Source organism: Trametes versicolor (genome assembly GCF_000271585.1).
Source record: "Trametes versicolor FP-101664 SS1 unplaced genomic scaffold TRAVEscaffold_19, whole genome shotgun sequence".
In the NCBI taxonomy this organism is placed as follows: Eukaryota; Fungi; Basidiomycota; class Agaricomycetes; order Polyporales; family Polyporaceae; genus Trametes; species Trametes versicolor.
Genome location: NW_007360339.1, coordinates 61,122 through 72,290, shown reverse-complemented (window position 1 = coordinate 72,290; position 11,169 = coordinate 61,122). Strand labels below are relative to the sequence as shown.

The 11,169-nt window shown below is 60.6% G+C and overlaps 1 protein-coding gene across 1 annotated transcript; it reads left to right on the top strand.

Moving 5' to 3' along the window:
- Positions 1 to 5,839: 5,839 nt before the first annotated feature.
- Positions 5,840 to 6,105, top strand: TRAVEDRAFT_54517 (uncharacterized protein; the record flags this gene model as incomplete). Its single annotated transcript, XM_008047439.1, has 3 exons — positions 5,840 to 5,871; positions 5,925 to 6,012; positions 6,076 to 6,105. The coding sequence occupies 3 exons, from the start codon at positions 5,840 to 5,842 to the stop codon at positions 6,103 to 6,105; spliced, it is 150 nt and encodes a 49-aa protein (XP_008045630.1).
- Positions 6,106 to 11,169: the final 5,064 nt, after the last annotated feature.

Below are 11,169 nucleotides of genomic sequence, written 5' to 3'. Positions count from 1 at the left end.
GGCACGCAGGCTGAGTTGGGTGGACGTACGGTGGCATTATAACGGCAGTGCCGTCGTAATGGGCGCTGGCGACCGTTTTCGTTTTCCCGCGCCCTCACGCCAGAAAACCTCATTTTTTGCGCGCACTCCCGAGCAAAAAACGTTCTGCTCCCTAACCCTCACCCTAACTCCGCGCTCGCGCGGAGCCGAAAAATTGAAATTAAATGCGAAAAATACCCAGAATATTCAGCCATCAGCCACCCACCACTCGCAACCCCTAACCCCGAATGCCCGGTCGCTTGCGGCCCACAGCCTGCCACGCACCAAAGTCTAGCCAGAGTCTAAGTCTAACTGGCCCATTCGTTCAGCCTATATATGCATTGACACTTTCCCTGGGCACGCTCATTTACCTTGTAGCATCCTCTCCCACACACAACGTCAACACCTGCCCCAATGTCCCCGAATCTTGACTCCAAGTTGATGAGGCTGTAAGTCGCTTCGAGACCCAGAGCACTGGGAGCACTGGGGGGCGCGCCTGCATCAGCACACCATGTGCTGCAACAGCTCATGCACCTACTTTTTCCCCTGCTCGTTTACCTCCCTCCTGCATGCTATCGCTCCGCTGCTCAACTACATGCACAGGCACACAGATACTGGACACCAAGGGGAAGACACCAGTACAGATTATATCCCATCGATGCCAATGCCGCTCACGCTCATCCGTTCTATTCCCACAGATCATTTTGTGGCGGGCTGGGCAGAGAGTGCGCGAGCGAGTCCTCGGACAGTGCCAACATGCTCAGGGTCGACAGCAGCACGTCGCAGTCTGAGTCTGCCGCAGGGGCGGTGGGGATCCGCAGGGTGTACTGCTGCAAATGGTGAGTATCCCGCTGTGCCCTAATCACTCTACTGAATGTTCCATGCAGCACGCTATGTTTGAGGTGTCTCCGAAGCTGTGGCAACGTTGATGGCGTGGGCCGTGTCTGCAGGCATGCTGCTCGTCTCTGATTCCCAGACATGTTCGACGCCTTCACACAGGGTTCTGGCAGTGTCTTTCTGCGGAAGTAGGTCAAGGTCAGGCGGTCGTCCGTGCAGCCGCGAAGATCGAGCTTACCTGGTGTTCCACAGGATGTCTTTGGCATCGAAAAGAGCTCACCACACTGTTGGAAAGTGTCGAGGCGGGGTGGGAATTCGACTCCATTCTGGGACGGATGCAAAGACGTGTGTGGGGCCATATGGCGGCTGCGGCGAGTGCGGAACTTGAGCAAGTTCTGCCACAAATGGTCAGTCCTGAATACTCGTGTGCCCTAAACAAGCTACTCACTGTCTCAAGGCCGTGTGCCGAGTCTCAATTCGGCGACACTCTCGTGTGGAAAAGGAGAGCAATTTGTCAAATGTTGGCTCTTCGGTACCACACCGTGTTTGCGTTGTCAAGTGGCAGTGCAAGGCGAAGCGATCCGCGGACATCTGTGTGCCATCGGTAAGCTTCAGTGGCATACGCGAGCGCATACACGCACTTACCCGTCGCAGCCTGCAGTTCGCACATGCCGGGGACGTTGTATTCGCAAAAGGCCCGCTGCAGAAGACAGCTGGGGCAGAGACAAGGGGCGGTGGGAGAGCAAGGCGGGCGCTGCGAGCGGAGGGCAAGAGCAAGGAGCGCGCGAGATGGCCGGATGCTGCGAGCAAGGGCCCTGACAAACTCTAAATTGGCGAGGAGAGGCTGGAGAAACGAGCGGGCGAGCAAAAAGAGGCGCTGAGTGAGAAGGCGATTGGCGTGGAATGGTCCTGGAATCCCGCCCAGAGGCATGGATTTGCAAAGAAACATGGTGCGCGGACTAGGTGTTGAGCGTACGGGTCCCATGTTTGCGTGATTAGGTAGTCATCGTGGAGCCTCATACTTCTGTTGTGTTTGAGCTGTGAGGGCAGATTTAGTGTTGCGCGGCGAGGAGAATGGCGGTTCTGCCACCCAAAATGTGGGCGCTAAGGTCCTCGAACGTCCCCTCTGAGCCCTCCGCACCCTCTAAGATGATACTACTCGTCCAGAGACTTGAAGAAATCTCTGGACGGCGGCAGACGTCGTGTGCGATCTCGTCCCCCATGTATCTGTGTCTCTGCACGAACACGGAGCGGCATGGCAGACAAAGCAGGCGGGAGGCGCAGAAAACCAAGAGAGGTCGCAAAAGGACTGCAAACTCGCAAAAGGACTGCAAACTCACGGTCGGACGGGTGTGGAGCGAAAAGAAGCACCGCAAGTCGAGAGAGAGAGCACGTCGAGAGCTGGGCTATGCAGATGTTCATGCGGGCGACGTCGCAGCTTGTAGCTCTCGTAGACACCGTTGTAGTCGTCATAGGGCTTCGTAGAAATGATACATCTTGTTCCTGAAGGAACCCGGCATGCATTAGCAGCTGTACACATGAACGAGCAGGGGATGACCATGTGCGCAGGTCGCCTGAGAAAATAATGTGCTCAGTGCAGTTTGCAAACGTCCAAGATGAAAACACACGTGCCACATGCGCCGAGGGTGCACTTTGTACGATGTACGGAGCCGGTGGGCGGGGCTTACGCTAGATGGGGCGACAAAGTGGATGTGCAGGCGCTGCACATGAAAACCGCCGGAGATGGGCCAATTTTGATTGTCTTCATTTGCGCTGCCACGTGCTGGGTGTATGCTCCGCGGTCCATCGGAGCCATACGTCACATTCGCAAATGCCCAAGACGTGTCGTTGGAGCGCGAGGTCGCCTCTGCGGCGTGTGCCATGGTTCAGAGTGTGCGGCGGGGATTTAATCGCACAGGCTCAGCGTTGCCGCAAATGGTCGAGCCACTCCGGGGCATGCGTTGTGCGAACGCTGGGGAGGTGCACGGCATTGCGGCGTGCTGAAGACGCGTTTCTGCGTGCGGACACCTTGTAATCGCGCATTTGTCAGAGCAGTTCACGACGGCGCGAGCTGGAAACGTACATACCGTGAGCGATGGACGATGCGCACCTCGCTGTGCGGTTGCGGGGTGTTCTGGCGTGTGCAACGCAGTCTGGAGGGGGGAGGCGGTCGGTGGGGTGATCCGCGTCATGGGAGAGGCATGGCACGTGCAGAACGGGTGGGACACGTTCGCACATCTGCAGGGTGCGTCACTAGAGCCCTATCAGCGCCCTCCGAGCGATTCAGAGAGGGACATGGCGGTGCGCGTGCGGGGAGGAGCACACTTGAGCGGTGTGCGCCTGGTGCGAGTATTTGGCACATTGTGAGAGTGATTCGCGTCGGGACGCACTGGCAGCTCACCTGGGGAGACAGCAGAGTCCCAATGATGTTCTCTGATAGCCGCCGTGCACGCCAGATCATGTTCGCAGACGCGGGCACGCGACTGCCGCAGAAGTGTATATTGAGCGCCGCATGCGAAGGAGTCGTGCCCCGTCTTTGTTCCCGTGTAGGTGACGGCGCCCAATAGTGGATAGTATCGGCTACGAGAGCTGGGCGTGCACCGCGAGTCTTCCCAGAGAGGCGGTGGAAAAAGCTAAATGAGCGAACTTGCCGCTGGTGGACCCGTTCACGCGGGGGATGGGCGGTGGGGCAAGCGCGCGAGAATGTCTGAAAATCTGTCTATCAGGTTGCTATGTGCAGGACGGAGGGCGTGCGGGAACAGAGAAGAACGGGAGGGAGCATGGCGGGACACAGGCAGGCCAGATCGCGCAGGTGTGCCACCGCGAAGGAGACCGTAGGCGCGTCCCGCCGTGCCTCTGCCTGTAAGTAGTAAGTACTCGTATCGACGGCTGGATACACCGCGTGCTTACCCTCTCAATGTCCTGCTCGACCCCTTCCGTCGTGGCTGTCTTCTCCTCGCTGCCGGCTGCGCACGCGTCTTCGGCTGCGCCTGCTTCTGGGACACAGCTCGGGCCCCGCTGTCGTCGTCTTCGCAAACGGCCACGCCCAGGAGGGTGAGAGAGGTGGGTCGAGCTCGGCTGCGTGTCCGTGGGTAAGTGCGTGTCCCACCCTCTCGACATCTCGCCGCGTGTGCTTACCTCGGGTGGTGTTCCGCCCGACGATGGTAGAGACCCCTCCGTCGCGCTCTGCGGCTGCGACCGTGCTTGTCTCAGCTCCGTTTCCGACTCGCTGGCGTCCTGGGCTGCTGTACGCGCGTCTCGGTGGTCCGCCTGTGCTTTTCTGGGACACCGTCTGGGCCTCCTCAATGTCTTCCTCGACACTGCTTCTTGTGCTTGACACGTTGATCTTGTGCTTCTGGTGGCTCGTTACTGCTCTAGGACTCGAACATCAGCTCACTGCTCCACTCTGTGCCTGGCTGGGACTCACCTGGGCAACTCAACAACAACGCCTCCGACACGCCCGTCCCCCGACGCCATCGAGAACAGCCGCTTGCACTCCCGCACACAACACGGGCCGCGTCGGTGCACTCGGGCATCCGTGTCGAGTTGGGAGCCCCGTCTCCGCACTGCCCCAGAACACCCCCGGCCGCGTACGCGCTCTCCTGGCATCTGGGAGACGCAGGGTGAGCGCTCTCACCTGCCGCACACTCGTCTGCGGAAGCAGCTGCTGGCTGGGCGATCCGGGTGGTGCATCGCATCGACGAGGGATGCGGGGGCGCAGACGAGGAAGTGTGTGACGTGGCATGTGGAGGAGGAAGGGACAACGACGAGGAGGGAACAAAATCGGGATATGGCGGCAGGTAAGGCGGGCACGACACAACGGCATTGGCGTACTTACGTGTGGAGAGCGATGCGGACCGCAGCCCCACGCGGATCGCCGTCTTTGCACACCGGGAAGCCCCCAAACATGTCCGTCTTCTGTGCATCGTTTTCTGGCGGCTGGGGGACTGACGGTGAGCTCGCTTGCTCGCTGCATGCTCGTCTGGGGAACGGGCTGACCTGGCTGACTGCTGGCAAAGCATTTTGTGTCACAGATCCGTGTAGACGATCTCCACACAGCTGCCCGTCGAGCGGGGTACGTACTCACCTCGTCCCCGATGTACCGATACAGCCGCTGATGAGTTCTTCCAGGACCCAACGGCAGCTTCTACGACGCAACGTGGCTCAATTGGCTGGTCCTGACGGCGCGCCGGCTGAGATCGAGTCGACGACCCGATGAGTACCTCGCCATCTCGTATGATGCGAACCTGCTGACTGACCTCGTTACAGTCTCGAAAGACGGCGGCGTGGAGCCTTGATGGGCCGGATGGGATGTGCAGGAGGGGTACTATAGCACATGTATCGTAGAATAGCCGTAGACGTGGGGCTGGGCGTGCGGTACCGCCTCAGACAGAGGACCTCGCGACATGGCCCCATCCTGCATGCCACGACTCTCCCCGCGTCGGCTGGTTCCGGTCACGTTGAAGCCCGCCGCGCACTCCTGCAAGGCAAGTGGTCAGCTACATCGCGGCGAAATGAACCAGCTCACATACCTCATCTGCAGCCTATCGCTGCGGCATCGCAGCCGGGAGCCCGCCGCCTCGACCGCGGGTGGCCTCCACGGTGTCGTACTCACAGCCGACCTCTAGAGCGGCGAGGATCGCGCTGTGCCCATCCTCAGTGTCCTGCGCACTCGCATGCGGCCTGCCTATGCACTCGGCCGGCGACGCCGCGTCCTACAGCCCTGACGACGATCTGGTAAGTTCTTTAGCATCCCTGCAGCCAAAAGAGAACTTACCCATGTGAACCGCGACCGTCTTGGCGATCTCCGTGCGCGTTGAGGCCATCCGAGCATGGGGAGGCGAGCTAGGGCCACCAAGACATATCCGGTGAGTGAGTGCACAAATCTATGACCGAAACTTGCTTACCCACCTAATTCGAGGTCGCTCAGTTGATCCCCGAGGGAATTGGAGCCTTCGGAGTGCAGGGAGGCCGAGTGCCAGGTATGCGGGCGCTTACTCCGCTATCCGGTCGCCGGTGAGTGGGTGCACAAACCACTGGAGGTAGCAGGTGCACTGACCTAAATCTAGGTCGCCCAGTCGATATCCAGACGAGTTGGAGCCACCCGGGGGCTTCCAGGCCGGCTGGCAGGTCCTCCAGCACATGGACATCGCAGAGGTAAGCCAAAAGATGCATTCCCATGGAGAATCTCACTGACATACCTAATATCGGGTCGTCCAGGCGATATCTACTCGATTTGGGGCGCTCTGAGCGCAGGAAGGGCAACCGCCGGGTGGGAGGGTGCCTGGACGTCGAGCAGGTGAGTCAGAGCTTCGCCCTTCGTAGATAACACGGTCAACGTACCTCGTATCAGGTCTGCAGGACGATTGGCGGTGAAATTCCGGCGGTAGGGGTGGATAGAGGCCGGCTGGGACATGCAGGACTCAGGAGGCATGTAAGCGATCAGGCGCCCGTGCGACGGTGCTGCCTCGCGATCCCGCGCGCGACGCGCCCTGTAGACGTCGTAGAACGTCGTAGTAGTCGTGCTCATCCCATATGGCTTCGTTTGAACGAGATTGGCGTGTCCCGGGGCCGGCAGAGGCCGTGGGGAGCTCAACAGGGTGTCTTGACAAATCCCGAGCACAGGACGCAGCCCGAGGGCCCGAGGAACGAGTCAAGATATGTCTAGACACAACTGGTGGGTGCTTGGGGGGGTCGCAAGGCGTCTAGAGCGCAGTTGAGAGGATGGGAGAGCAGCACCAGAGTGAGGGCGCCCAGCAAGTTGCATCCCCGGGGATGCGGCCTAGCATCCCATCGTCGCTCCTGCAAAGTCCAGACGTGTTTATACACGACTTGTGGGTGCTTGGGGTGGTCGCCAGACGTCCAAAGTGTTGTCAAGAGGGCGGGAGAGCAGAACCAGAGGGCAGCAGTGTGAGGTCAACAAGCAGGTTGCAGCCCGGGTCCTGTACCCTAGTATTCACTCGACGAGTTCTCCTGAGCTCTTCTTCGATGTCCCCGGTGTCGATTCGCAGTGTTGAAGGTGCCAAAGGCGTCGGAGAACGTCAACAGCAGTCGAGCCCCAAGTCACTTCAAGTTTCAAGAAACTACTGCTGTAGCTTACAGTCCTAAAGCCCCAGTCTCCAGCACAGATGAGCGTGCCACAGCAAGTCGGGACCAAGACGAGCGCACCAAAGTACAACAAAACGAATGGGCAGACATCAAGGAGCAGAGGCAGACCGAGTGTCGAGTGTTCAGAACACAATGCAAGACGAACGAGTCCAAGAGGGAAAGCGAGAGGAGACAGAGCGACAGCAGATGAGATGAGAGAGTGTGTCGAAGAGAGCAGCCGTCGTCTTGGTGGTGGAAAGAGAGAGCAAGTGAGCAGAGCCCGAGAAGAACGGAGAAAGTCAGATGACGCACCGCGCGTCACACGTGACTCTGCGCACGGGATAGCCTGTTTTTTCGCGCGCTCTGCAGCTCGAGTGTCAGACGTGCTCTGGCTCAGTGGCTGTCTCGCGCTGCTCTCCTGCCCTCGCGCCTGCCCGCGCCTGCCATCCTCACAGCCATCGCCGCCATCTACACCCCGCCTCGGGGTCAGGGGCCGACGACTCGTCGCTCAAACAGGCGTATTTCGAGGTGTGCGGACCGCTTGCAGATCGTGCGCATCCGGGCGTGTTTGCGCCGTCTCAACTGGCAAGTATTTGTGTGTACATCACACTGTACTCGTTCCGGGCGGCGGGGATAGAGTGGTCCGCGTCGTAGGCTTGAAGCGCCTCGTGCTGCACACAGGCCTCGGGATATACCAGGTTTCTCCCGGACTCACTGGTGGCGGTACCGGACTGGTAAGTGGCTCGCTCTATCGATGTCGCGAAGTCCATGAGCTCACTCGCATTTTCTAGACATCAAGTCCGCGCCCGTGCGCTCGCGTGACGTGCGGATGCTCGCGGGATGTCTCCCATATGCACCCAAGGAGCAAGTCCACGCTCGTGCGCGGTACGGGTCTTCGCGGGACGGCGGCGATACGGAGTGCGTGCACTCCATCCCCGAGGCGCATGTGCACACAACCGGAACGCGCATGCATCACGCGTCCCAGGCAGCGCGACGTGGACCACCGTGCACACGAAGTAAGGGCGGTACGTACCATAATTTCTTTCTACTTCAGCTTCCTGGCCCTGGCTGACTTGCACGGGGAAGCAGATAGCCGGCCCGATAACGGAGAGCGGACACAAGGTCCGGAGCATCGAGGAAGCTCAGAGCGAGGACAAGCAAGAGTGGCGGACGATGCGTTAAAGGGCGCGGCCGGTTGCGCCGCTTTTGTGGTCGAACTTGGAGGCAAAGCAGCGGCGAGCGAGGGACTGCACTCATTCGCACTCTGTCTGAATAGGTGCCCATGCTCGGATGCGCGCGCCGAGCGTCCCGGCGTCTCCCCGACCATGTTGTTTCTGTCCGCGCGGACACTCTCTACACATGGTACGCCATCCGTGCGGCGCGCACAACTCGCTCTGGCCAGCATCGACGGGAGTTTAGATGAAGCACACGGCGTTTTTGACGTAGGTATGTCTCCCGGACTCACACAGGTGAGAGACTCACCTCCGTGAGCTGAATGCCTACTTACGATCTTTCTTTGTCCCAGCTGCTATTATGGTGCGCCTCACTGCGCCCTTCGCGCGAGACACTCCCGGATCCGTACTCGACGCGCATAGCATGCAAATGGCGAGCTTCCAGAGCAACACAAAGGTGAGAGTCTTACCTGTACGAAAGCCAGACACCTGTCAGCTCACTGCACGAAGCCCACGGTACGATCGCATCGGCGGGTCCCCGGCGTCCTGGATAGCTTCGAAGCACTCGAGGGGAGTCCATTCAACTGTTTCTGCCGCTCGTGGACTCGTTGTGGAGTAGTCAATGAGCAGGCTCGATTTTGGCGGGCCCTATTAGTACTACCTCTGGAGCGCGGGCGCTGAGCTGTTATACGCGCTCGCGCCCCGGACACGCGACGATGACGCGAACGCGCAAATGATCCGCGCGGAAAGTGATGCGGTACGTACCATTTATTTGTTCTCCAGATTCCGGCAGCTGGCTGACTTGCACGGGTAGGTGGACAGCGGCGGAGGGCACACAGAACGAGTGGGGGAAGATGGCAGCCCCAGAGCGAGGGCTAGCAAGCAGGGCAGGCGTCGAAGGTCATGGTCGGAAACAAGAGTTGCGACGGGCGAGAAGGACTTTGCAATTTCGAGTTCTGTCGGAATAGGCGCCCTCGTGTGGCGGAACGCGCCGAGCGTTGTGGCGTCCACTCTGGCCATCCCACGACACCTTGGGACCTGCGCCCATGCTCACTCACGCGGGACGCGCCACAGAGGGCATCGCAGACACCATCACAGACCCTGGGCCATGTGCGTGGTCTCCGGGGTGCTCCGGAGAGCGCTGGATGCGACAAAGCCGGTGAGTTATTCACTTGTTTGCCATATACCTATAGCTAACTAGTTACAGAGAACGATCAAGAGTCCGGGGGCGCGGGAGGCTTCCCCTTGCCCGAAACTGGCGCACACTGACGGTTCTGGAATAACGAGGTGAGTCTCTCTTTTCCGAACTTTGGTACGAGCCGGCTAACGACACGGTACGCCCGCGCCAGAGGTCTCGAGCACACAGGACGTCTCCCCGGCGCTGAACCGCACGCCCGCGCACCTTTCCGCGGTCTCGCGCGTTCGTCGACCGCGCCCCGCGCAGACGAGCACGGCGAGCACCCTAGCGGACACGCAGCGAGCGCCATCAATCTCCCGCGCCCGCGCCACTCGCTCCCTGCACCACAGACCGCCCAGGCGCGCCGAAGACGCGGTACGTACTTGGTGTGCCCTCTCTCGCAGATCCTGACTGACTCCGAGCAGGCACAGCGCATATTCGGCGTCAGAGGGCGCGAACACGTCGGCTGGCAGACTTGCAGGGGTAGGCTGAGGGCGACGGAGGGCACAGAGGACGAGGGAGAGCAGCCGGCAGACCCAGAACGAGAACACACGAGCACGGCAGACGTCGACGGTCGCAGTCGCCCGCAGAGTCGCGGCGGGCGAGAAGGACTTTGCAGTTTCGAGTCGTGTTGATATAGGCGCCCGCTACCGGCATCTCCCAGACTCTGCGCCGAAGGCGATCGCGCGCGTCTGGGGGTCTCTGCGCGTTCGCATTCACGCGGGACCGTTCGGGGCAGACGTCGAGGGGTAGTCCATGTTGCGGAGGAGCTCCCGGGGCGGGACTTGGGGCATACTGGAGAGTGCAGATTCGGCAGTGGTAAGTTATCTATCTGTTCGCGCACCTGCAGCCAACTTACGAAATGTTCACAGCACAGTCACTACGCGAGCTTCAAGCCTCGCGGAGGCACATCCTTGAAGTAAAGCACCGGAAGCGTCCTCGACGCACTCCGCATCAGTCCGGAATGCTGTAAGTGAGGATTACATCTATCTGGACATCGGTACGGGCTGGATAACGCTGCGGTACGCTTGCGCAGGCACTCTCGAGCACACGGGATGTCTCGCCAGCGCGGAATCGCCCGCGCGCCCATCGTTGCGCCAACTCGCACTCATCGACCTGACTTGACCGCGTCGCGCGAAGACTCGAACACGGCGCGCACCCGTGCGGACGCGCAGCGAGCGCCCCAACCTCCCGCACTGGCGCAACTCATTTACGACGCCACAGACGCCCCACGCGCGCCGAAGACACGGTACGTACCGGCCGCTCTCTCTCACGCAGATTCCGGCTGACTCCGAGCAGACACAGCGCGCATTCGCCGTCTGAGGGCGCGAAAACGTCCCCAGAACTAGGTCGCATATGCGGCGTGGAACGATGTCCCTGTAGAGGCAGAGTGGCAGCGCGTCGAGCCTTTGCAGATTCGAGAGGTGCCGGATTAGGCGCCCGAGCGCGTCCGAGTGCGCGAAGTGCGCTGGACGGGTGGATTGTGGTCGTCCCCCGCGCGAAATGCGCCCGTGTACTGTCGATAGCCTATAATGTGATACTCTGCGTTTTCGAGACCTCCTGTGCGAGCTCCAGCCTGCGAGTGCGAGTCTCCCCTGCCCGCCAGTTCTCCGTTGCTCTCCCAAGCTCTCCCGTACCCTATGCTCCCCCACACGGCGCCTCCTAAGCCCCCACTGAACACGCAGCGCCTACTAGTGCTCACTGAACACGCAGAGTCCGTCGTTATTTCCCTAGCAGTCAAAGATCCTCCGCACTCCCCGAGATCCACCCGCCGCCGCCCTCGTCCAGTCCCGCCGGCTCGCCAGGTCCCGCACCGCCACCCCCGCCACGCACCGCCACCGCAAGCCGCGAACGCACACACAACGCACACAAGCAGAG